The 27,455-nt window shown below is 46.6% G+C and overlaps 1 protein-coding gene across 1 annotated transcript; it reads right to left on the reverse strand.

Moving 5' to 3' along the window:
• ELOA (elongin A) lies at nt 1-25,261 on the reverse strand. Its single transcript, XM_004603433.2, has 11 exons — nt 25,030-25,261; nt 18,522-18,578; nt 16,470-16,576; nt 13,846-15,016; nt 13,357-13,471; nt 9,923-10,078; nt 9,737-9,834; nt 6,681-6,861; nt 6,293-6,404; nt 4,647-4,828; nt 1-2,701 (listed from the first exon to the last, which is right to left on the reverse strand). The coding sequence occupies exons 1-11, from the start codon at nt 25,180-25,182 to the stop codon at nt 2,640-2,642; spliced, it is 2,394 nt and encodes a 797-aa protein (XP_004603490.1). The 5' UTR covers nt 25,183-25,261; the 3' UTR covers nt 1-2,639.
• Nucleotides 25,262-27,455: the final 2,194 nt, after the last annotated feature.

Raw genomic sequence — 27,455 nt, forward strand, 5'->3', positions numbered from 1 at the left:
TGGTGTGTCTTTTTTTATTTAGACAAGGAATTTTCCTTCCTTTTCATATAACTTATCTAATTAAAATATTCATCTTGGTAGTTACCACAAAAAAGTAACATAGAAAATTGTATTTACATTTTGGGACCAAAATACAAATAAGGAGCAGGCTGATACCTTGCTCCTTTCCCCCCCACTTCCCGGAAAGAGAAAGCCCCAGAGAAATTGCTCATTACACCAAGGGATAACAAAGGGTTAATCTGTAATTTGGTGATTTGTGTGTAGTGTAGCACAGAAGAAAAATTGCACACGTTTCCACAAGTGAGACCAAAGGTTCAACATCATCCTGTGTCTGCTCTGCAGCTATGTCAATAGCCCGGATGAGGAGGTCGTTTAGAAACTTAAGTTTTCCTCTCCTCCTCAGTCTTCTCACCAAGTCACATCCCTGATGCAGACACTCTTGGGGGGAGAAGGGCAGAAAGATCTGGCTCTACGCAAACAGGGGTAATAAAAAAATCATTATGTGCCCAAAGTGGGTAGTGATGTTGGGATGAGCAAGTATGTGTCCTTTTTTCCCTCCTTGCCTAAAGACTCCTTACTTAATAAAGGAAATTACATTATACACAGCTGAACTTGAAATACAAAAAACTGGTTTCAATGACAGAGATTTGAACACACAGCTAAGAGACAAATTCAAAGTGCTGAACACTGCGGGGAAGCTATTCTAGACAACAGATGTCAGACATCCGACCCAGAATGTTAATTTGGGCTTAAGTGAGCAGCTTCCTAATATCAGACTTGGAGAGCAGGCTAGAGGACGGGAGTGGAATGGTAAGTAATTAGGAGAAATAATGCTTTATCCAATTAAAAAGTACAGCAAATTAAATACCGTGATATTGTGTCCTGCCACTGGAAACCCCATACAGCAACCAGCTGAACAATGCAATCTTCATGTTTGCTGTACTGACTCCCTGTGATGCTGGACTCTCCAAAGCTGACCCGAGGTCACCAGGGCAGTTAAAAACAATGGGTTCCACATACAGGACCCTGAGCAAGCTTGCTGAGGTGACTGCCTGCTAAACGACCCAGGTGGCCACACTAATCATCCCTCAGTCTGCTTCTCTGGTTTCTTAAGGATGAACACCTAAAAATATAACATCTATCCCCATGGGGGCCACAGCTAAGTGGGTGCCTACAAGATGGGTTTCAACAGCCAAAAAGGAACAGACACTGTCCTGTAAATTCCTACCTTGCCCCTGTGTCAAGTGGAAAGTGAGACCCTCCATTCCTAAACCTCACAGTGCCCTGGAAGAGCTTCCCCAGTCTGATACTCCAGTTCAGTATCCTTACATTGGCTCTTCCCTCCAAATTCTACCCAAAAGAGAGAGCTATAGCTACAAAGTTATCTATGAAACATAGCAAATTGTGCTCTTCCAATCACATGATCTTTTTAAAGAAAAGGCAAAGAAAGCCCATTTCCAACATAGCATTGTGACTTTAAAACCATTCTCTTCTAGTAGTAATCACAGGGAATGAGATTAAAGTGCTGGCATTTAAAACTCTAAAGTTGGGTTCTGGCACTACAAGAAGCCCTGCCATCTGCTTGTTTTCCTGCCATTAGTGAGAAGGAAAAGCAGGGAAGGAGACCCCCCCCAAAAAAAAACACCACCCCAACAACAAAAACCCCAACTTACATTTTGGATCAGACACTAGAAATTATAAAAACATTAGGGTTCTGTGCAAATTCTCCCAAAGTTCTGTGTCTTCTAGAAAGCCAGAAAGAAAGAAAAGAATCAAGACAAAAGTGGGAACTGGCCAAAAGGCTGGGAAAAGACCCTAGAAACAACAGTGGTTTTCAACCTGTTTATGCCACAAGACTGGTAACTTGGTCCTTGGACCAGAAGCTGAAACCCACTGCTCTAGACTCTCACAAAAAACCTCCCTTAATAAATACTATGAGTCAGAAAGAGATGCACCTGCATAGAAACTCAAAACAACACTGAACAGGGGCCAGAGGCGAGGGTCTAGCCTGGAAACATTTGTCTCCACCCTGGACTCCCTCTAGGACGGGGGCCAGGCCCCACGCCTCACTCCATGTGCAGCAGCACCACACAGCCTGGGACTCCCACCCCTCCCTCTGGACTAGAGTCCACTCAGGAGAGTTTAACTGGGGCGGGACAATGGCTTTCACTAGGCTTCTGGCGAATCTTAGTAATAAAAAACCTTGAAAATAAAGGCCAACTGTGTGGTAGAGATCAAGGAAAACAAAACAAAAACCAACCCCCCCAAACCAAAACAAAGCAAAAAAACAAAAACCTGGGGGGTAATATAAATACAATCTGGGGGCAATATTTATTAATTAAAACTATATCTTATAGTTTACAAAGAAACTAATTAAAAACAAAAGTATAATTGACCTTAAAATCCTCAGTGAGCCTGAGGCTTCACATCGCTCCAGAATTCTGAAGTGTTCTCCTGGCAGGAGGCAGCGGCTGCGGGGCAGCGTCCTCGGGGAGGACCTGCAGCCCGTGCAGGAGCCCGGAGACCAAGAAGTTCCACAGAGTCAGAGATCGTGGTCTCCTCTGGAAGCTCCATTCCTCAGTCGGCACTTGGTATTCCTCCCCCGCCCCCAAGTTGCATCTCCAAGGCAAGTCCTCAGTTTATCGCCGAGAGAATCTGTTCTTGAAAGCTTTAATCGTCTTGGCCATCATGGGGGCAATTTCTGTGAGAAGGAAACGAGTCAGTTGTTTCAGATTAGTGGCAGTTTCGACACATAGCCCCAGTGGTTGACAGTCAAAGCCCAGCCTTACTCCTCTTGGACAAACACAGACACGAGCAATAGCTGTCTGCTAACTCCATCAAAGCAGCAGCATGCGGCCCATGGTCACAGAGAGCCCATGCCAGTCCAAAGCAATCACTCTCTGATTCCAACACCCTCGCCAGGACTCAGGAGAATGGCCAACTTGCCCCTGTTGTACATTAACAAACAGAACTGGAATTCAATCCTTGCCAGACTCTACAACCAAACTCGGCCATACATAACTGAACCCTGTCTCACTAATAGCCAAACCAGCATGAATCTCCTGTCCAGGATAGCAGGCCTAAGGTAAGTGTTCAAATATTTTTTTTTTGTGGGGGTGGGTGGGTGCAGGGTTCATACCTGACTCAGGGATTGCTCTTGGCTCTGCACTCAGCAATACTCCTGGCAGTGCTTGGGGGACCATATGGGATGCCAGGGATCTAACCTGGGTTGGCTGCATGCAAGGCAAACACTTCCCTCTGTACTATAGCTCCGACCCCAAGTGTTACCCCCCAAAACAAAACGTTTCTTTTTTTCTTTTTCTTTTTCTTTTTTTTTATAGTTGGGTTTTTTTTTTTTTGATCGACATTAACAAATATCTCCCTTTTATTTTTTTTTTTTGAGGGTACAGTTACAGATTTATACATTTTTGTGCTCAAGTTTCTCCCTTACAAAGTTCGATAACCCATCCCTTCACCAGTGCCCATTCTCCCCCACCAGTAAACCCAACATCCCTCCCCCCTCCCCAGTCCCGTCTCCCCCCACCCCACACTGCCACTATGGCACGGTATTCCCTTTTGTTCTCTCTCTCTGATTAGGTGTTGTGGTTTGCAATAAAGGTGTTGAGTGGCCATTGTGTTCAGTCTCTAGTCTATATTCGGCCCGCATCATCTTTCCCCCACATGACCTCCAACCACATTTTACTTGGTGTTCCCTTCTCTGAGTTGCCCAGAATGAGAGACCAGCCTCCAAGCCATGGAGACAACCTCCTGGTACAAAATGTTTCTTTTTTTCTTTGCTTTTGGGCCACAACCAGCAAAACCAACAATACTCAGGGCTTACTCCTGGCTCTGTACTCAGGGATCAACCCTGGAGAGGATTGGGGGACCATATCAAACCCAGATGAGCGGCATGCAAGGCAAATGCCTTATCTGTTGTCTTATTGCTCCAGTCTCCCAATTTTTATTCGTTTGTTTTTGGCGTGGGTCAGGGAGAGCCACATCCAGCAGTGCTCAGGAATCACTCCTGGGGGTGCTGGGGATTGAACCCAGGTCAGCTGAATGCAAGACAAGTGCCCTGCCCACTGTACTACTGCTCAAGCCCACTACTGCTTTTAATTTAAAAGGCGACTCAGAAGCTATGGGTATAAAACCTCAATAAGATGAAATATCCTTTAATTAATAACAATTAGGAATCACCTATAACTGCCTTGAGAAACAAGTTTACATTTAAGTTAGAAAAAGAAAAAAAGGCAAGGAGCCAGATAGAAAAGTATAGCAGGTAGGACACTTGCATTGCACACGGCCAACTCAAGTTGATCCCCTGCATCCCATATGGTCTCTCGAGCACTGCCAGGAGTGATCCCTAAGTGCTAAGCCAACAAGAACCCTGAGCATTACTAGGTGTGGCACCAAAACCAGAACAAAAGTACGAACAAAAAAGGCAAGTGCCGAAATGAACAATCACACCAAGTGTGTCGAAGATGTAGCCCGTGATGAAGAGAGCAGGGGCAACAGGGACTGGCTTTATGCCTGCTACACACAAACATGCGCGTGCTGCTTTCAATACACGAAATGAGGTGGGGGTGTTGCCCATCAAGAGGTTCACATAACCCAAAATATGGGAGCGGGAGCCCCCAGTTACTTACTCTTCACAGTCGGTTTCCTGGGGTCATAGGAAACGGTGTTGCTGACAATGGGTGCCAAGTGGGCGCTGCTGGTGCTCGGGCCATCATAGACTGTCTCCTCAGGGCTAGCATTAAAATTGTTGCTACTGCCACTGCTGGCGGGCGCATAGCTGCTTCCTGTGGGGTACGGAGCGGGCTTAATCCTGAAAGAGAATCAGGCTATTTAGTCCTGAGCAGAGAGGTCTGTCTTCAGCACCAATAGCTTGGATTGGGCCTGTTTCAGGAGGATACAGCTTTGCTGCTTTCACCAGTGGAGTTCACTGCCTGAGATTCTGGTTTTAACTCAAGAAATGATTGCTTTAGCTCTTCAGAATAAAGAATAATTTCAACAAGTACTATATAGGTGGGCTCGAGCGATAGCACAGCGGTTGGGCGTTCGCCTTTCACACGGCCAACCCGAGTTCGATTCCTCTGCCCCTCTCAGAGAGCCCGGCAAGCTACCGAGAGTATCGAGCCCGCTCAGCAGAGCCTGGCAAGCTACCCGTGCGTATTGGATATGCCAAAAACAGTAACAATAAGTCTCTCAATGAGAGACGTTACTGGTGCCCGCTCGAACAAATCAATGAGCAACGGGATGACAGTGACTATATAGGTATATTACTTTTTGGGTCACACCTGGCAATGCACTCAGGGGTTACTCTGGGGTTACTCCTGGCTCTGCACTCAGGAATCACTCCTGGCAGTGCTCGGGGGACCATATGGGATTCTGGTAATTGAACCCGGGTTGGCCGCGTGCAAGGCAAACGCCCTACCTGTTGTGCTATCGATCCAGCCCCTAGATTTGAATTTTTTAAATGCAAATAAGACTCCAAAAATTCAAAGATCATAGTGTTTTTTTGTTTAAATAGAAGAGGATAAATCATAAGGGAATATTTCCCCACAAACCAAGCCATCTTACTATTTATTTTGGTTTTATGGACCACACCTACAGTAAGAGTTGTTTCTGGCAGTGCTCAGGGGACCATATTGAACTGGTCTCTTATGCTCCAGCCTCTCAAGCTATGGCCTCAGTCCTTGCTCTCCATTTACTCTGAGTCTCCTGAGAGGTAGGATTGATTATCCTGCCCACATTACAATCAAGGAAGCTGAAGCTGAGGGCAGTCAAGTCCCAAACTGGTTAAAATCTCTCTCCAGGGGCCAGAGAGATAGTACAGTGGATATGGTACTTTCCTTGCACGCAACCAAGCTGGATTCAATCCCTGGCACCTCGTTTGTTTCCTTGAGCCCTGTCAAGAGTGCTCCCTGAGCACAGAGCAAAAAGCCCTGAGTGCCACGAGAAACAAAACAACGAAACAAAATAAAACAAAAAAAACAATTTCTCTCTAGAGGGATCAGTTATCAGGGGCCGAGTGACAGCGCCAGGCTTAAAAAGCTCTATGTGGCAGACCTTCGTTCAATCCTTGGCACCACATGGTCTATTGAGTACTACTGATGTGGCCCAAAACCATACCCCCAAAAAACGTTCACCACCAGAACCACACTGTAGTGCCTTGTTCTCAACCCTCCCCCACAAAACCACTTCCTGCCCCTGAGCTGCCTTTCAAGATTGAAGACAAGCTCTTGGGGTGCTCTCACTGACTGCAGAAACCGCAGGAGCAAGATCTTACTTGACTTTGTCAGGCACAGCTGCTCCTCCTGTCCCAAACTTCTCCTGTCTCCTCCGAACATCGCGAGGTGGCTTAGCCACAGAGTTAACAAAGGCCATCTTTGCTTGTCGGCCTGTGAAAAAAGATGGAGATTAATACCTGCCTTCCTATTACTTTAATAACCTACCCTGTTAATAAGGCCTTATTAATAATTAATAAGCCTTTGATAAGGCTATAAGTGGCATAGGTGGGAGCCACAAAAGAAAAACATCCCCTCTGACCCTGCTCCTTGCAAACTCCAGAGAGATTTAGGAATGAGAGGTACTAGCCAAGTCAAACCCACCAAGCCCATAGGGCTATTCGCCAGGCCCCATCCCTCAGGCTTTTACGTGCCCACCCTCTGCCCCACCTTTAGGCTTGTTGGCATGTGCAGATTGGATGTTCTTTGTCAGTAACCGTAGCCGCTGCTCCCGAGCATCCTGAAGTCGCAGGTACATTTCCCGCCACGACTCATATTCTTCTGGCCTTTCTTCCTTAAAGTCTCGGTGACAGTGAATTTTCCATAACTGATCAGTTTCTTCAATTAACACCTGGATCAGAACAAGACACCCTATTTATTTATTTATCTTTACTTTTTGGGGGGGAGGGATTTACCTCAAGATGCTCAGGGCTTACATTTGGCTCTGTGCTCAGGGATCATTGGTGGCAGTGGCTGGGGGACCGTATGTGGTATCAAGAGATTTGAACTGGGGTTGGCAGCATGCAAGGCAAACATTTTTACCTCCTGCACTCTCTCTGGCCCAGGACTTTTTATGTTGTTTTTTTTTAGGCTTTTCGGGCCACACCCGGTGATGCTCAGGTAATTTATTCCTGATGAGCTTGGGAGACCCATATGAGATACTGGGGATTGAACCCAGGCACATTTGAGGCAAGTGCCCCCCCCCACTGTACTATCTCTCCAGTCCCAGAACATCATCTTGATACAGGAACTTACACAGCTTTTTCCTATCCTTAATCACCTAGAGAATACGTAGTCTCCTAAAAAGATTGGGGAGTGAATGGGTTTGGTTCGCATTTGGCGATGCTTAAGGGACGATACGGTGCTGAGGATAGGATAGGTTGGCTATAATAAGGTCAGTGCATTAACCCCTGTACTATTTCTCCAGACAACCTAATACTTTTTTAGTGCTTGGAGTAGCAGAAATAGAAAATACAAGTTCTAGAAACAAACATTACACTAAAGAAGAAGTTACGACAGTATGCCACAGTAACAGAGCATATGCTTCACACTTGTACAAGGTTAGATACTTAGCACCAAAAAGAAAAACAGATGAAAATGCAGTAAAGTACTAGCTGTTTTGGTTGAGTTTAGGTGACACAAAACCACAAAAACTAATCTAACATCAGTCTTTTTCTTTTCTTTTCTTATTGGGGGGTTGGGTGGGGAGTTTGGCCCACAACCCCTCAGTGCTCACTCAACTAACACCAGTTTGGGTGCTGCTCCCCGCAGTGTTTAGCAGACTATGAGGTGCTGGGGGTTGAAACCAGCCTTTTTCATACCAAACCATGCACTCAGCCCTCTGAAGTATCTCTCCAGCCCCAAGATCTTTTTTTTTTTTTAATATAAAAGAAATCAGAGAATAGAATTGGTACTCAGTCAGATCCAGGTATTTCCCCAGACTACAAAGGTCTGCAATCAATGGGGGCTGGAGTGATAGCACAGCGGGTAGGGCGTTTGCTTGCACGTGGCTGACCTGGGTTCGATTCCCAGCATCCCATACAGTCCCCTAAACACGGCCAGGGGTAATTCCTGAGTGCAGAGCCAGGAGTGTGACCCCTGAGCATTGCTGGGTGTGACCCAAAAAGCAAAAAGCAAAAAAAAAAAAAAAAAAAAAAAAAGGTCTGCAATGGAGGTGATGTGACAGTCTTTGGAATCAGATAGGTAATACAATCAAATGACTATGTTCCAAAATTACCACATAAAGTTTTGAATAGATCTGGTTGTTTTCAGAAAACCCAGCCAATCTCATGTGGCTTTTTGTTTGTTTAGGGGCCTCAGTCAGCGGTGCTAAGAATTTACTACTGGCAGTGCTTGGGGGACCACATGCATTGCCATGGATCAAACCAGGGTCAGCTGCATGTAAGGCAGAGGGTCGGGTCTGGGAGATACAGGATGGAGCAAATGCTTTGAGTGTAGAAACCCCAGGTCTGACCCCTAGAATACAGGGTCTACTATAAAAGTGACCCTAGTGCACTGCTGGGATAACTGCCAGGTATAACCCAAAACCAAAAAAGTTTTAAACCCCTCCTCAAAACAATGAAGCATCAAGGTGCCTGAAGCAGGTTTTATAAAAATATGCGTTTTTGCTCAGGGGTTATTCTTGGCTCCACTCAGGAATTACTCCTGGCATTGCTAAGGGGAACATATGGGATGATGAAGCTTGAACCCAGGTCAGCTTCGAGCAATACAAATGCCCTACCTGCTGTACTATCACTCCAATCCCTAAAAATATGCTTGTTTAGGGGCTGGAGCAATAGCACAGTGGGTAGGGCGTTTGCCTTGCACGCGGCTGACCCAGGTTTGATTCCCAGCATCCCATATGGTTTCCTGAGCACTGCCAGGGATGATTCCTAAGTGCAGAGCTAGGAGTAACCCCTGTACATTGCCAGGTGTGACCCAAAAAGCAAAATATGCTTGTTTAAAGGCACATATATGGGGTCAGAGAGAGTCAAGTACAGTGCTTAAGGCTCTCATATGTGGCTGACCCCAGTTCAATCCTGAACACTACATGGACCTGCCTCCTGAATATAGAATACCAATGGAGGATCTGCAGGCCTAGAAATACTTGTAGTCAACAAGCACTGCTGGGTGTGTTACCTAAACAAAAAAGACATTTAAACAAGCAAGGAAGAGGGGGAAAAAAAGGAAAATGGGTCAGAGCAATAGTACAGTACACGGTACATGGCAATCTGTCTTGTCTTGCTTGCCATGAACCCAGATTCAATCCCATATGATCCCCAGAGCACCATCAGGAGTAATTTCTGAGCATACAGCCAGGAGTAATCACCCGGCAGTGCTGGGAATCACCAGCTATGGCTCCAAAACCAAAAGAATAAAGCATGGAGGAGGTTGGAGAGAGAGCATAGCAGGTAGGGTATCTGCTTTGCATACAGCCAATCTGGGTTCAATCTCTGTTACTCTATATGGTCCCTCTGAGTCCAGCCAGCAGTGATCTCTGAGTACAGAGCCAGGAGTAAGACCGGAGTACTGTCAGGTGTGGTCCAAAAGCCAAAATAAAACTAAACAAACAAACAAAAAGGGCAAATAGGCAACCCTGTGTGAATGAGGCCCTGGGTTCTATCCCCAGTCAAGCACCCAGAACAATGATCATACTTGAAATGAGGCAGATTCACAGAGACAAAGCAATTTTTTGCCCTTTTTTTCCACTCAAACAGGATACTCACATGATTGTACTCTTCTATGCGGTACAGCTGATCAGGTGTACACCTCTGCAGCACAGGTTCAAGGACAGAATACGGGACTCCTCCCACCTCAAAGATTGCTGCAGGGAACCAGAGGGAAAATGCTGAGTAGCGTCCAGGTTCGCGCTACAACCTCTTGAGAGCAAGAGAGAGAAGCATGTGACTTACAGTCAATGTTGTTTTTAAGTACCCGGATGCATTGCTGGTGCAAGGTCATCATTTTGGGGAGATAGGCACACTTGGAACCAGAATACACCTGCATCTTAGAATTCATTCTACGTCCAGTGAATCCAGCTTCTTCCTCTTCGTGGGGTGAAGAGAGTGCTATAGGACAAAACAATAGCAACAAATGTTACAAAAGGCTTGTTGGAATGAACACTCTTTCCCACCCATTTTTCAGCCCAGATATTTCTCTAAGGTAATCAGTGCTTCCAGTTTCTTGTATGATCTTCCAGAAGCTATGGGGGGCAACAATAGTATTTTAGGGGCTGGAGCAATAGCACAGTGGGTAGGGCGTTTGCCTTGCACACGGCCGACCCAGGTTCGATTCCCAGCATCCCAGATGGTCCCCTGAGCACCGCCAGGGGTGATTCCTGAGTGCAGAGCCAGGAGTAACCTCTGTGCATTGCCGGGTGTGACCCAAAAAGAAAATAATAATAATAATAATAATAATAATATTTTATTCTTTTTGGTCCAGGGCTATCCTGATGCTGCTCAGGGGCTACTCCTGGCATGTTGCTCTGGGATCGCTTTCAGCAGTGCTCAGAGGACCAGGAAGTGCTGCAGATAGAGCCCAAGTCTCCTGCATGCAGAGTGTGTCCCTTGAGTGATTTCTCTGACCCTCCTTTTTACCAAGTAATAACATAATACTAGTGTTTTCATTTAACACGAAGATTTTCCATATGCTTAGAGAAGCACAGGATGCCACCATGTGTATGAACCATAGTTTATTGGTTCATCTCTTTCAAAGGGGCACTTATGATGTGGTTTCTAGTTATTTTATTATGTTTGTTTTAGTTTGGTTTTTGGGCCACACTGGGTGGTGCTCAAGGAACCATTTGGGGTGCTGGAGATTGAACCAGCACCCCAAATGGTTAGGGTAGGCACCATGCAAGGTAAATACTTTACCCCTGAACTATCTATCCAGCCCCCTAATACGATGGCTATTTGTCTTTTTTCCTGGCTTTTGGGCCATATTTGGCAATGCTCAGGGGTTAATTCTGGCTCTGCATTCAGGAATTACTCCTGGCAGAGTTCGGAAGACCATATGGAGTGCTGGGAATAAAATCTGGGTCAGCCACGTGCAATACAAATGCCCTACCAGCTCTACTATCTTTTGAGCCCAAAGGGATGGCGTGCATGCTTTGAATGCAATGACCCCTGAGCTGAAAGCTGGAACAGACCCTAAGCATAGCTGGGTGTGGCTCAAAAACAAAACAAAACAGAAAAATGAAAAATAGAAGACTTTACCGGGCTAGAGCAATAGTATAGCAGGTAAGGCATCTGCCTTGCACATGGCTGACCCGGGTCAGGCACCCCATATGGTCCCCCAAGCACTGCCAGGAGTAATTTCTGAATGCAGAGCCTGAGCACTGCTGAGTGTGGCCCAAAACCAAAATAAATAATTAAAAATGACAAAAATAAAAGACTTGAGAGAGATAGTCCAGTAAGTAAGGAGCTTGCCTTGCAGGCTGGCCAACCAAAGCTCAATCCCCATTATCCCATATGGTTCCCCAAGCACTGCCAGGTTTAATTTGAGTGCAGAGCCAGGAGTAACCCCTGAGCATTACTGGATATGGTCTTAAAATCAAACTAAAGAAAAAAGGGGGTAATTCCTGAGTACAGAACTAGGAGTAACCCCTGAACATTACTGAGTATAACCCCCCACCCCCACCTCACCTATTTTTTTTAAAGACTCAGGCACAGGGCTCGATCGATAGCACAGAGAATAGGGTGTTTGCCTTGCCTTGCACGCAGCCAACCTGGGTTCGATTCCCAGCATCCCATATGGTCCCCTGAGTACCACCAGGGGTAATTCCTGAGTTCAGAGCCAGGAATAACCCCTGAGCATCACCGGGTGTGACCCAAAAAGCAAAAATAAATGAATAAATAAAGACTCAGGCAGTATCGATAGTACAGTAGTAGGTTGCTTACCTTACCTGCTGAGCACAGAGCCAGGAGTAAGCCCCGAGCAATGCTGAGTATGACTGCCCCCACCCTCCAAAAAATTCTTTTTAAAGACTCATGTACAACATATATAGGATGAAGAGCTGCTACTAACAGCAGCTCCTAAGATTTGCTGAACACTCACCATATTGGAAAACCCAGATCTAAGAGCTTTACCACAACTATTATTTTTGTTTTGGGGGCCACACCTGGAAATTCCCAGGGCCTACCCTTGGTGGAGCTCAGGAACCATATGGGGTTCAGGTATCAAACTCGGGTTGGTTACATGCAAGGCAAGCACCCTACCCGCTGTACTAATCCTTGGGCCCCACAATTATTACTTTTAATCCATCTAACATGTTTATGAGGGGCTAGAGAGATAGTACAGAGATTAAGGCACTTGCCTTGCATGTAGTCAACCCTGGCTCGATCCCTGGCACCACATATGATCCCCTAAGCACCACCAGGAGTTATCCCTAAATACAGATGCAAAAGTAATCCCTGAGCACTGCGAGGTGTACTGCCGCCCCAAGCAAAAAAAAAAAAAAGAGAGAAAAAAGAAAAAGGTCTATGAGGCAGAAATTATCATTTCTCCCATAGTATAAAAGTGAAGTCCAGGGGCTGGAGAGATAGCACAGCGGGTAGGGCGTTTGCCTTGCACGCGGCCGACCCGGGTTCAAATCCCAGCATCCCATATGGTCCCCTGAGCACGGCCAGGGGTGGTTCCTGAGTGCAGAGCCAGGAGTAACCCCTGTGCATCGCCAGGTGTGACCCAAAAAGAAAAGAAAAAAAAAAAAGTGAAGTCCAAGGTAATCAAGTTATTACCTAAATTCATACAGTGTGTGGATGCAAGAGTTGGGATTCAAATGTAAGCCATCAAATTCCAGGGTCTGTACTCCTTGGAAATGCATCAAAATCTGATGAGAGACCACGAATAATTTTGCAGGGTGGAGGGGATGTAAAAAGCACTCTCAGGAGTGTTTAGTGGAACGGGGGCACTCCCAGATCTATGTGGTTCAAGTGCGGCACAAAGTCTCGATGGTTTGGTGCACTGATGCTGGGGCCACCAGAGCCACCCTGGAGCGGTCAGGGGCCATCAGGGTACACCCAGCGGTACCAGAAGGACCATGCAATGCTGGGGCTCAAACCAGTGACCTCCACATTCAAAGTATGTGCCCCAGTCCTTTGAACTATCTCCGTGGATCACCGTGAACACGATTTTTGTTGCTTTTGTGACACACCCAGCTCTGCTCAGGGCTTACTCCTGGCTCTGTGCTCAGGGGTCACTTCAGGTTGGGCTCAGAGTGCCGGGGATCAAACCTGGGTCCTCTGCATGCAAGGCAAGCGCCTTACCTCCTGTACTACCTCTCTGGCCCCCGTGAACACGTTTTTTTAAATTCTTTTCCCCATTCTGAAAAAAAGATGCAGAAAATTACCTTTTCGCTTTGGTTGGAAGGAAGATATCAATTCGAGGGAAGGAAGTGGACGGTAATTGGCCTGTATCACAGGTAATGGGAGGTCTGGCAACACTGGCACTACATCGGTGGGGACCTGCAGAGAAGAGACCAGTGACTGAAGAGCCCCTTTCTAGAAGCACCACTTTCTTTCCTACAGTCGCTCCCAGCAGCGCGGACTGGCAGGTAACTTCATAGGTAGATCCAGGCTGGAGGAGGGGCAGCGTCATGCCTGACACCACCTACGTCAGGAAACAGATATAGATGGGCCCAGTACTACAGGGCAACTCAGAAAAGGTATCGTGGGCACTACCTCCCCTGGCAGCCGGAAAGGCCTAGAAATTACTTCAGAACTGAAATTCAACAGGCCAGTCAAAACAAGCCAAGCAACGCGGCCACAGGGCGGTCCGGGGAGCTGTGCAAGACCAGACGCTGAGCGCGGGCGGAGGCGCGGGGGGCTGAAGGGGTTACCTTTTTCAGTTTGGCTGAACTGCCTCCAGCTGGCTGGAGCTTCTCAGACTTGTTTTCATTCACCTTAGGTAATTTCTGAACTGAGTCCAAGTTTTTACTAGTGCTTTTTGCATCATTTTTTTTAAGTCCTTTTTCTCCAAGAGCTGAGGCTGAAGTTTTCACGATCTTTTTCTTTTTCTTCCGGGGCTGGTCGTAGCTGAGGTATGACTCGAAAGACATGGTGGGCTGCTCAAATTCATCATCCATATCGGCTTCCTCACCTTTGGGGAGGGAGCCCCCTGACTTCGTTTTTCCTTTCCGTTCTGGAGTCTTTAGGTTGTTAGAAACCTTCTCTTTTACCTTAGGCAATGGGTTTCCTGCCCCCTTTCCTCGGTCTCCTTTGTCGAGACTTTGCTTGCTTCGGTCTGATTTGGCTTTCTCGGAGTCTTTGTGCTTTGGCTTTTTAAGGTGGTTGTCTGAAGCAACCTCCGCGGGGGGTAGAAGCTTCTTGGTGCTGCTGTCTTTATCCTTCTCTTTCTTACCACCACTAGAGGGTGGTTTCTCCTTCGTGCCCTCTCCAGAGAGCAATCTCCGGTGTTCCTCTTTGGAGGTGGCCTTCAGTGACTTCTCTCTGCTCAAAGATGACTTCTCTTCTCCCTTGGCATCCACCAGCCTTTTGTCCTTATGGGAAGATTTGTGCTCCTTGTTCTGATTCAAAGCCCCTTTTCCCGGGGACTCCCCCAGGTGTCGTTCCTGACTTACTCCCAGTCTGTCCTGGAAAGCATTACTGTGGCCTTTTCCAGTCTTCTGGTGTGGAACAAAGGGCTCAGAGTCCTGCTCTGGGGATCTGTAATGGTCCACAGACATCTGCTGTGGACTGGCAGACGATGGAGGGGACTGAACGTGGCCGTAATCGGAAGATTCGTGATCTGAAGAGTAAACTGGTGAAGCTCTGTGACACCTCTTTCTCTCCTCTCTCCTCTCCTGACCGTGAGACACTCTGGGAGTTCTCTCAAGCTCTGTGAGCTTTCTGTGTTTTTTCTGTCTATGATCAGGGCTGTATGATTGGCTACCAGAGGCTTTCCAGTTTTCTTGGTAGTCTCTCTCTATCTCTTCCTCCTCTTTCTGAAGAGCATCTCTGGGGCGCTTACGGGAATTGTTTTTCTCAAAGTCCTCATCAGGTTCAGGGTTTCTAAAATAATAATTAAAAAAGCTGATATAAGTCTCAGTGTGATCCCTGTTTAGAAGACGAGGTTCTAGAACCCAAACTCACAAAGTGACATTTAGATAAAGATGAATGAAAATGAGATGAAGAGAATGCAAAGGCACATTCTTGGAAAGAACTATTTTCCCCAAGACTTGCAAAGAAGGGAAATAGGTTCTGTTCAAACGTGTCCAACTAACTTTTAAAATTGGGAAATCTCATTAAAGGAATATGTGTTTACAACTACATAGAAATCAAGATAGAAAGATAAACTGTGGATAAAAATGCTTAAAATTATTTTTTCAAAATGGAGAAATATTCAACTATTACATTAAGAAAGGATTATTATTGTCAGGGAGCTAAAGGACTGAAGTACACACCTTGAATGAAGGAGCCCCAGCTTCAATTCCCAGCACAGCGGCTCCTACAAAGAATGGGCCTCCCTCCAAAAAAGGAAACTGTTACTCAGTTCATTTACAACCATATAAAAATGTCTTTCTACAGCTGAGATAGAAAAGTGACCACCAAGTAAATGATGCTTGGAGGACTCGCTCAGGATGGGAGATGTGTGCTGAAAATAGACTATGGATCGAACATGATCGCCGCTTAGTACCCATGTTGCAAACCATAATACCAAAAGGAGAGAGAGAGTAAAAGGGATTGTGCCTGCCACAGAGGCGTCCGGGGGGGTAGGGGGATGGGGGTGGCGGGAGAGATACTGGGAACATTGGTGGTAGAGAATGGGCACTGGTAGAGAGATAGGTACTTGATCATTATATGACTGAAATGTAACCACAGAAGTTTGTAAGTCTAAAACTGTATGTATCTCACGGTGGTTCATTCATAAATAAATAAATAAGCAAGTGAAAAATGAATACCTAAATGGCAGAGAGAATTTGAAAAAGCACTTGTTTGTGAACACTGAGAACCAGATATAACCATGCAGCAGAACATACCTATAAAATTATGTCCTCTAGTAGATACAAGGGCCAGGAGGATTGCCCCATAGCTGGAAAACTGCTTCATGAGTGGAGGGGAGAAGGCAGGTGGAATAGAGAAGGGATCACTAAGAAAATGATGGCTGGAGGAACCAGTTGGGATGGGAGATGCATGCCAAAAGTCGATAATGGACCAAACATGATGACCTCTCAGTGTCTGTGTTGCAAGCCATGATGACCAAAAGTAGAGAGTATGGGGAATATTGTCTGCCATGGAGACAGGGGGAGGATGGGAAAGAGGGGGTATGCCCAGGATATCGGTGATGGGGAATGTGCACTGGTGGAGGGATGGGTGTTTGATCATTGTGAGACTGTAACCCAAACATGAAAGCTTGTAACTATCTTATGGTGATTCAATAAAATAAAAATAAATAAATTTTTTTAAAAAGAGAAAAAAAATAAACAAATTTTTAATAAACAAATAAATAAAATTATGTCCTCACCGTTCCACAGGAACCAACTTCTTCCACTGGGCGACTAGGTCCCTGGCAAAACTTCCAACGTGCTCATTTTTTCTCAAGCTATTGACTGTTTTCCCAACCCCTGTCTCCTACAAATTTAATAAAGAAATTGTTAGAAAATTATGGAAACTGGCAGTTTTCTAAAGAAATAAGGCAGGGCAGAGCAATAGTAGAGTGGATAGAGTGATTGCCTGGCACATGGCCTATTAGAGTTCAATCCCTGGCACCCCATAAGGTCCCCCAAGCCCCCATGAGTAACCCCTGAGTGCAGAGCTGGGAATAAGCCCTGAGCATTGCCAGATTAGCGCCCTCATAGAAAAACACACAAAAAAGAAATAAGGCTTCTTCCCAGGACCACAGGATATATGGAGGCCCCCAGCACTACTGGATCAGAACACTCATGCTGAAGCACTGAACCATGTATCCACGGATGACTCTAATGGCACCCAGGTCCCCTGAACACTGAGTGGAAGGGCCTCCAGGACTAAGGGAAGGCAGGCAAAGAAAGATCTTCCATTGAGACCCTACACAACAACACATCTTTAATAAAACATTCCTTTCAAGTCTCAATACAAATTTACTTTGTTTTTGATGCCCAAACCTCTAATGATACATAATAGCACCCCAGATTGAGAAGAAAAATAAATTAAAACACTTCCAAAGCTTTTAACAATAACCAGAGTGATTATCCACAGGTGTCAGGCAATGAGCAAAGAACTATGTATACATTATCTGATTCAATCCTTACAATAAACCTAAGGGAAACACCTAAACCAGCTTAAAGTCACAGAACTTGGACTTGAATCCAGGACTCATGGATGTAAAGCACTGTGATATTCTGATCATCTTTGAATTCTTTAGGAAATTATTGAGACAAAATTCACGGGTTGAAAAAAATAAAAAAACCAACAACAAAAAAGAACAAAAAAATTCATGGGCTGGAGCAGGCAGGGTGCTTACCAGGCACACAGCCAACCTGGGTTGGATCCCTGGCATCCCATATGGTCCCCCAGGCACAACCAGGAATGATTCCTGAGTGCAGAGCCAGGAATAAACCCTGAGTGGAGCTGGATATGCCCCTTTCCCCAGGGGAAAAAAAAAAATCATATTGCTTAAGATTTAGTGGGGCTAGAGAGAGAATTCAAAGGGCTGAGCACATGCTTTTCATGCTGGAGGCCCTGTTTTAGTCACTGTACCACAAGGTCCCTTGAGAAGTGCCAGGTATGGATAAAAGACAAACCAAAACTGTCACCATTTTAAAAATTAGATGTTATTTGAGGTGAATGTATGTTTGGCTCAGGGGATATTGCTGGTTCTGTGCTCGGGTCACTCCTGGCAGTGCTCAGGGATAAATCTTGGGGGTTAGCTGTATGCAAGCCAAGCACAAAAAAAACCCTGTATTTTTTGGGGGTAGTGGGGATAGAGCCCAGGACCTCACACATGTGAAGCATCTGCTCTATCACTGAGTTCTAATCTCTGGCATCTACTTGAACCATTTAAGCATACATTCAACAAGTGACTTGTAGAGGCCAGGACAGCACATGCTATGCTATGCATGCAAAAGTCCCAGGTTTGATCCCTGGCACCACATCACTCTGAGCACCGCTGGGAGCGACTCCCAAGAAACTCACTGGGAAAAGCCTTAAGCATCACTATTGTGGTCCCCCCAACCCCCGCCAATAAATAAATAAATAAATAAATAAATAAATGAGGCTAAGGGCTTATTTCAGTAGTTTCCAAAGAACATTCACAAACTTCACCTTTATCTAATTCCAGAATATTTCTATCATCCTAAAAAGCAACTTTGTACCTCCCAGTTCACCCTGTTTCCAGGAAAGCAATAATTTGCATCCAGAGTATGGTTCTGGCTATTCTGGATGTCATACAATGAGGATCATACATTCAACATATGACCTTGTGCCTTGTTTCTTTCACTTTCAAAGCCCATGCCCCTAATCTTATTCTACAATATTTCCCAATGGGAAGATGATGGAATATAGTTATAACATAGATCTAAGTTTACACAGTTCTTACCGCAAGAATGTCAACTGTAATAGGCAAGGCAGAGAGCTTCTTCAAATATTTCAACAGCTGCAGAGAGAATAAAATGTTAATTTTTATAAAAATCATAATCGTTCACTAACTATATGACAGTTAAGAACTTACTGAGTGCTAAGTACTATAGAGTAGTATGACGATCATCCCTGTTTTACAAATGTGAAAAAGGGGGGCCGGAGCAATAGCACAGCGGGTAGGGCGTTTGCCTTGTACGCGGCCAACCTAGGTTCGATCCCCGGCATCCCATATGGTCCCCCAAGCACTGCCAGGAGCAATTCCTGAGTGCAAAGCCAGGAGTAACCCCTGAGCATCGCTGGGTGTGACCCAAAAAGAAAAAAAAAAAGTGAAAAAGAGCTCAGACACTTTACATGACTTACTCTGGGACACAGGGAGGGCAGGATAATTTGCCAAGGTCTGTAGCTTTAGCATGCTTCTAACCACTATTCTACACCAGGGGAAAGTATGTCTGAGAGAAGGCAAAACTACCAACTGTAGTAACTATCATTTTGCCTCAGTTTTGCAATAGAAGTTTTTGGGCCACTCCTGGTGGTACTCAGGGCTTACTTCTGGCTTTGTACTCAGGGATCAGTCCTGGCAGGCTGGGGGACTTTATAGTGTGCCAGGGATTAAACCTGGGTTGGCATGTGCCAGACAAGAACCCTACCCTCTGTACTATTACTCCAGCCCCTTGAAACAAAATTTCTACGGAAAGTACCAATTTCAGGAATATTACTCATGGGCCCAGCATAGAGGAAAGCAAAAAGATGTGTCTATAGGAAAATGTTATCAAGTTCCAATAAGAGTCACAGTGTTTAATAGAATACATACTTTCTGGGAGCCGGAGCCATAGTACAGAGGTAGGGGCACTTGCCTTGCATGTAACTGACGGAGGTTTGATCCCCACTACCATCATATGGTTCCTCAAGCCTGCCAGGAACAATCCCTAAGCACACAACCAGAAGTAAGCCCTGAACACTGCCAGGTGTGACCCCAAAACAAACAAAAAGAATACCTCTTTATACAAGCAGAAAACCAAGCCCCATGTCTTGGTTTCCAGAATCAGAGTATTAATGGTGAGTACAAAATGTCTCCGTAGATTAGAAAAGTGATCTGGGTTTGGCCACATTTCCTTTCTGCAGATCCAAAAACTAGGTCAAGCTGGAATAGCAGAACCGTTAAAACTAAGTTCCGGGGTTGAGAGACAGACTTCAGTTTAGCTCTGCCACTGTCTTTTTTTGTTCATTTGTTTGTTTTTCACTTTGGGGCCACACCCAAGGATGCTCAAGGTTACTCCTGGCTCTGCACTCAGAAATTACTCCTGGTAGGCTGGGGGAACAGATGAGATGTCAGGGACTGAACCCAAGTCAGCTGTTTGCAAGGCAAACACTCTACCCACTGTACCATCAGCCCCCTCTGTCACTGTCTTGCCATGATGTGCACATCAGGAGCCTCTAAGGAACCTCAGGTATTTCATTTGCAAGCTAGAAACTGGATCCCAGCTCTACTTCACAAGCAGAATTCAGGGTCAAGTTATGTGCAGTCACCTGCCAGAGTACCTGGAAAGCTATAAAATTGATTATTAATTATTTCAATCATCAACTGGCGGTTCTTTAAATGTCTGTCCTTGATCTGTAACCAGATAGTTTCTAGTCAATTTCTACCTGGTCCATTTTTATCAAGAGTCATGATTGGCTACGTCTTTCTCTAGGAAACAGTCTGTGTACATAAACACAATTGGCAGAAGGAGGGCTACAAAGTGCAAATAGTTCAAAATGCATAACTTTATCTTTTATTTAAATATAAATATAATTAAATATAAATATCTTTCCATTTAAATATAAGATATCAAGATCTGTTTTTTAATTTGTGTAACCCAGCCTTTACTAAGTCATCCTGCTACTAAATGGAGTAGTAGTGCTTTCCTAAAGGTCATTTTACTTCAATAATTACTGAACATGACCAACAGACAAGGCAAGTGGAGCACAGTGATAATCTCGTTGGACACAATGAGAATTCAAGTGGTGTATTTAGGAAGTTTCATCTTTGTAGTGGAGTGAAAATTACCCTCCGTTTCAAAGCTCATAACCATTATCATCTAACTCAGGAGAAAGGTTCTGTGTGGTTTTTGCCACCCAAGTAATGGATGCAAAGGATAATGACAATTCTTTATTTGAAAGTGGAGGTGGGGTGGGACCACATCTGGTGGTGCTCAGGGCTTACTCCTAGCAGCGCTTGGAGACCGTATGTGGTGCTGGTCATAAAATGAGATAACATACAAGATCTTAGCAGAGTAGTCAATACACAATGAATGGTATATAAATGCCTTTCAGAGAATAACAGTAGGAGATAATCTGTATTTAGCCTTTTCAATGATTAAAAAAAAAATTTTTAAAGAAAAGGAATTGTCAGGGGCTGGAGTATAGTATAACAGGTAAGGTGTTTGCCTCAAATATGCCTAACCAAGTCAGGCGCATACTAGGCAAAAACCTTCCTGGATGTGCGCACGCTCTCTCTCTCTAGTCCTAATGATTCGTTTTCTTTTCCTTTCTTTTTTTTTGGGGGGGGTCACACCCGGCAATGCACAAGGGTTACTCCTGGCTCTGCACTCAGGAATCACCCCTGGCGGTGCTCAGGGGACCATATGGGATGCTGGGACTCGAATCCGGGTTGACCGCGTGCAAGGCAAATGCCCTACCCACTGTGCTATTCCTCCAGCCCCTTCTTTTCCTTTCTTTCTTATTTCCTTTCTCCCTTTCTCCTTTGGTTTTGGGTCACATCGAGCAGGGCACAGGGCTTACTCCTTAGCTCTGACTCAAGGATAACTCCTGGAGAGTTCAGTGTGCCAGGGATCGAATTCAAGCCAGCCGCATTTGGGGCAAACACCCTACCTGCTATACTATCACTCAGTCCCCGGCAATTCTTTTTCTTAAAAAAAAAAAAAATCACTGAAAAGACTAAATATAGGTTGTCTCTTAATGGCATTCCCTGGAAGGTATTTATATACCATTATGTTGTATATTGGCTACTATGCTAAGGTCTTCTATGTTATTTCATTTCATCTTCATTAATCAACTCTGTAAAGTGGATCTTAGTCTCCTCATTTTCTAGATATCAAAACTGAGCCCAGTGAGGGTAAGCAACTTCTCTTACAAGCTACTACAACATGTGTTTCAATCAGAGTATGCACTATAAAGCCAGGAGAAACATTCAACTTAATAATTATGTCCTTAGAAAATAGGAAAAGTGGGGCCGGAGCAATAGCACAGCGGGTAGGGCATTCGCCTTGCACACGGCCGACCCGGGTTCGATCCCTGGCATCCCATATGGTCCCCCACGCACTGCCAGGAGTAATTCCTGAGTGCAAAGCCAGGAGTAACCCCTGAGCATCGCTGGGTGTGACCCAAAAAGCAAAAAAAAAAAAAAAAAAGGAAAAAAAAAAAGAAAATAGGAAAAGAACAAAGAGCAGCAGCTCCAACATTTCTTTGCACAAGACACAAAGTAGAAGAGTGCTGGACAGTTTAGAGTCCAGAGTATGGGAAGACAGCAAGGGGACAGAGTCCCCTGACATGTACAAAGTCAACATCTAAGGATGGGCCAGAAGTCACTGTGGGTGTGTTCACTGCAAAGCCTAGCACTAATGGGAGGATTAAAGTCTGTCTTTCTGTTTTGCTTCTTGTTTCTAGATATGTTAAGAGAAGACAAAACTAAAACTCAAGATGTTCAAGTAGATTCAGCTGGACATGAAAGATAGAGGGCTGTAGAGACCATCTATTTTCAATGAGGTTCAAGAAAGAACAACTTTAACAAAGTAAAAGTACTTTAAACATCCTACAGAAGCTGGAAACTTGCTGTTTATCAAACCATGGTTCCAGTTGTAGAGTTTGCAAGAACTGATAACACGTCATTGAAAATGTCAAACATTTGCACAGTGTAAGCTTAGGAATCTCATGTCCTTGGCATACTCCTTTAACCCAAAGAGCAAAGATGTTCATAATGGTAACCCTCTTCATTCTCCGCTTGTCACCAAACTTATCATTTTTTTTTTTAACTTAAAATGTAACACTAGTGGGGCTGGAGCGATAGCACAGCGGGTAGGGCGTTTGCCTTGCGGCCAACCCGGGTTCAAATCCCAGCATCCCATATGGTCCCCTGAGCACCGCCAGGCGTGATTCCTGAGTGCATGAGCCAGGAGTGACCCCTGTGCATCGCCGGGCGTGACCCCCCCAAAAAAAAGCAAAAAAAAAAAAATGTAACACAAGGGACAGAGAGATAGCACAGAAGTTAAAGCACTGACTTGCATCTCACCTGACCCCAGTTAGAATCCTCAGTACCACACAGGGTCACACCTAAGTCAGAGCCACGAGTAGCACTCAACACCTGAGGGTATAGCCCCAATTCCCCCCCCCCCGCAAAAAAAACAACAAGCAAACGACCTCCCCCTCCACACACACACACAGCAACAATAAAAAAATTTAACATGAGCTGAAAGCTGGTAACTTTACAAGCAACTGAAAACTGTTTCCAATTAAAAAGTAGAAACAGGAAATTGAGTAACCCTGATCTAGCCGATACCTTCTCCCCATATATGCCTAATCACAAATGAACTTAATCAGAGTTAAATACTAGTATTTAACACACACACACGTACAACACATGAATATAGGTGTGGAATCATTCCTTTGGCTAATAATGGTTTGAAATCAAGATCTAGTTGTAAGTTCAATACTGTCATATATAATCATCTTGCAATTTCAAGAACAACCTGTGGGAGCTTGTTGGGTTAGCAGAAGGTTGGGAAGGCCAGTGTGCCAGCTTGCAGTTTTTCTTCTGAATGCCAACTATTGTGCCCTTTGCAAAAATGACTTTCCAACATTTTCTCCTCATCATAATGCTCACTTCATTATGCAAATCCAGACATCCAAGTGATATTCTATCTGGGAAGAGAAAGCTTTAACGCTTATAGTAAGCACTAATAGTGCAAGTAGGATGATCCTTTACCTAATTTGGTTATTTCATGTCAAATAACTATTAGAAATGCCACTTCAAGCTTTAAGTTCTAGTGGGAAATTTTCTGCAGATACCTTGGAGAGCATTTCTAAAAGCCTGACAGAACTACTGCTTTAAGGTTTTAAAAATCACTCACAAACCTATAGTGTTCAGGAGAACAAACTAGTGCTCAGAAATAATGACCATTCATTAGAGGTCCACAAAAGATTATTGTAAAAAGAAACTTGTAAATATGCCTGAGCGCTAGGTACTGAAGCTGCAAAGAAAACATAAGCCAAAACAATTCAAAGCGTTATCACAGATTTAAAACTAAAATGGCTTCCCTTCCCCAAGAAGCAGTGCTCTTTGAGCTAGGGAGAAAGGAGAAAAACTGAAAAGTGCCTTGATGGTGAGCCGCTGTGTGCCACAGTCAGAGTGGAGGCTGGGATCCAGAGGAGGAGAAAAACTTGGAAGAGTGGGAGAGAGAATTTGAAGGCATGTCATCACTACCTGCGGGCAGCCCCTACGGCCTGGTGCTCTACACAGAGCCTTCCACGTTAGCCTGAGAAGCAGGTGAGAGTTACCAACACGCACGGGGCGCGGGGTAGGGGGTGGCCTGGAATCGTGGCGGCCCGCGCCGCCTCCCCCCGGTCACTTCCTCTTGCGACAGCACTTCAGGAAGCAATCGCGGGAGTCAGCCGGGCTGACACCGTGTCACACACCTTCCCGAGCAGCTCCAGCTCCGGCATCTCCCGGACACGCTCCGGGAGCCCGAGCAGCTGGGGGGTCCGGGATGCGGGGAGGGGGGAGAAGGCATTTAAGCTCCGGTCGAACCAGTGGCGTAGATGAGCTAAGCTCAAGTCGGCCGCCCGTGTCCGCACCAGCAAGGCACGGGAACGTGGCACCTCGCCACCAAGGCCAGAGGGAAGCCGTAGGGAAGCCGAGGGGCAACATCGCGCCTTCTCCGCTGCGTCCTCGACCCCCGCCCCCCCTCACGCCCCCAATGACTGAAGTTTGCAGGTGTCCGGCAGCAGGGCGGGAGGCTCCTCTCACCCGCTCCGAGCGGGATCGGCTGCCAGGAAAAGGTGCCGGGCTCCCGGCCCTAATGCCACCCGGGACGACGTTCGCGGCGCCTGGGGACGCAGCCGCCCCCTCAGTGCCGGACCCCGCCGCGCACCGGCCGTGCCAGGCACGCGGAGAACTGGGGCGCGGGGTCTCCGCGACCGCCCGGCTCCGGGGGCAGCTCCGGGGGCCCGGCCGGCACGCGGAGCCCGCCCGGAGCGCGTCCCGGCCCGTCGGGACCCGCGGCGACCCGGGCACAGGGCGGCGGCAGAGGGCACCTGGCCGCGGGGTCCCCACGGCACCTCGACCCCGCGGGGGGCGAGTCCGGCTCCCGGTCCCAGACCCCCGCCCCCACCCCCGGGGGTCCGGCCCGCGACCGTTACGGGGTCGCGCAGTGCCCAACGCCCGGCCCGGCCCACGCGCGCCCCTCGCTTACCTTCTTGGGGTCGGGGTTGGCGGCCAGGCGCGCCTGCAGCTTCTCCACAACTTGGAGCGCCGACTCCGCCGCCATCGCTGTCACTGGCGCGGCCTCCTCGCCGGAACTGGGCTCGCGTCGCGTCCTCGGGCCGCGGCTCCGCCCTCCGTGCATCCCCGGCGGAGACGGAAGCGCAGCTGGCCCCTTCCGGGCCTCGGCGGGCGCGGGGGGCGCGCGGGCCAGGCCCGCCGCAGGCCCCGCCCCCGGCCCCGGGCCTCGGGGAACCCCCGCGCGCGCTGCTTCTGGTCCTCGGTGCGGGGCCGGTCCGGAGGGCTCCCCAGGGTGCGGGCCCTGACACCCGAGACCGAGGGAGACGCGGGGCGGGACCCCGGCTGGATCTACTACCCCCCCCCCCCACCGTCCTGCCCTGCCCTGCCCTGCCCCGGGGCGCTGAGCCACCTTCTGAACAGCTGTCAGAGGCCCCGGGGATGCTCGAGGGGCTGGGAAACTGCTGGGATTCTCGTTAGCGACCTCCCTCACCCGAGCGCTCCGCGCGCCGCGGTCGGGGACTCGGTACCCGATGAGTGGAGTTCATTATTCCCGTTCTGCCAATCGGGAAATCGAGGCTCAAGGAGACCAAATTTAATTTGCGTGAAGAGAAACAGAGGAGCTGGAATCTTAAGTATTTGAGGTCCACTGTGATCTCACAGGCCGAGGAATTGCTAAAAGTCAATCCACGTGTGTTTAACTTCTTAAATGAAGTAGAGGATAAAAGGGCCAGGGAGATAGTGTATCACGTCGGGGGCTTGCCTCGCAGCGGACAGGGCTTCAGTTCCAACTAGGAGTGAGCCCTGAGCTCAGAGGCAGGAGTAAGCCCTGGGCATCCCTGGGTGTGACCCAAAAACCAAAACCAAAAAAGAAAAAAAGGATATTTCCTTTTAATCAGATTTCCTACGATCTGAATCAGATCTGACCAAGGAACCCCTCTGGCGACTTTGCAATGCCCTAGAAACTTCAAACTTACCATTACTGTTGTTACTACTACAAAGAACAATAGCTGTGGGACCCAGGAGGTGGCTCAAAGGGCTGGAGCACATGTTTGACATTTGGAAGCCTTGAGCTCCATCCTTACCATTGCATGACTCCCCCTAAGTACAGAAGGGTGTGACCCAACCCCTCAGAAAACAACAACAACAAAAACAGTTGAAAATGAAATACTGGGGCTGATCTTTGATTAGATCAGATTAAATCTAAATTAAATATCCCAACTTGCCAGTGTATTTTATATGACATTTCACCTAAGTGGAAAAGTCTGAAGACTTCTAGGCCTCAGCTCTTCCATATGAAGCCCTGAGTGCAATTTTTGGCTCCATGTAGTTCCCCCAAGCACTGAGCCAGGAGGAAGCATGAGTGAGAGTAAGAGCAAGAGCGAGAGCAAGTGAGAGAACAGGAGAGAGCAAGAGTGAGAGCAAAAGCAAGCAAGCAAGAGAGAGAGAGAGAAAACAGGGGTAAAGCTCCTGTCTTGCATGCAGACCCCTGTTCAATCCCTGGCACCAAATATACTTCCCTGAACATAACTGGGTGTGGCACAACCCCCCCTCCCCCCGGCAACCAAAAAGGAAAAGGAAAGAAAACATCTACCATTTTGTCCTCAACAGCAGAAAGGAGTTTTATCCTTCAAGGAATAGTCAAGCAAGACTCAAAATTCTGCAGGCTGGCAAAGTGCTGTGTAATATTGCTAGGCAGAGGGTTTCCTCTTGGATGTCTCTAGTCAGTTTGGTGGTTGTTTTGTTCTGTTTCAGGTGACCTTGCTCAGAAGTTCCTTCTGGCTCTGTGCACAGTGATCACTACTGGCTGAGGCTGGCCACTTGCAAGGCAAGAGTTCTACCTACTGTAAAGTCCCTCCACTTAAGGCTATCAGCCTTAGAAACCTTCCAAGGCCCTTAAGAAGGGGCCCTAGTAGGGCGGAGCTCAGGTTTCTATAATGCCCCAGGGGAGCACTGACTAGAGGGAAACAAAGTTGCCATAAAAATAACAAAAGTAGCTACCATTTAACCTTGAAACTTTGATATACAAACGTATATACATTGTATCCAGTATACAACCTAAACGCATTCTTAGTTTTATTTTTTTTTGCAGTGCCAGGGATGGAACCCAGAGCTTTACTTTTGACACATGTGCTCTAACCCTGAACCACCATTCTAGCCCCTCTTAACTCTTTACTTTTATTTATCTTTGTGTTTTGGTTTTGTTTGTTTGGGGGCCCCACCCAGAGATGCTCAGCAGTTACTCCTGGCAATGTTCAGGGGACCATATGGGATGCAGGGTATAGAACCCGGGTTGGTAGTGTGCAAGGCAAATGCCCTACCCACTGTACTGTTGATCCAGCCCCTATTTATTTTTATTTTTTGAACCACACCCAGCAGGGCTCAGGGCTAACTCCAGGC

Source organism: Sorex araneus, chromosome 5 (genome assembly GCF_027595985.1).
Source record: "Sorex araneus isolate mSorAra2 chromosome 5, mSorAra2.pri, whole genome shotgun sequence".
Taxonomy (NCBI): domain Eukaryota; kingdom Metazoa; phylum Chordata; class Mammalia; order Eulipotyphla; family Soricidae; genus Sorex; species Sorex araneus.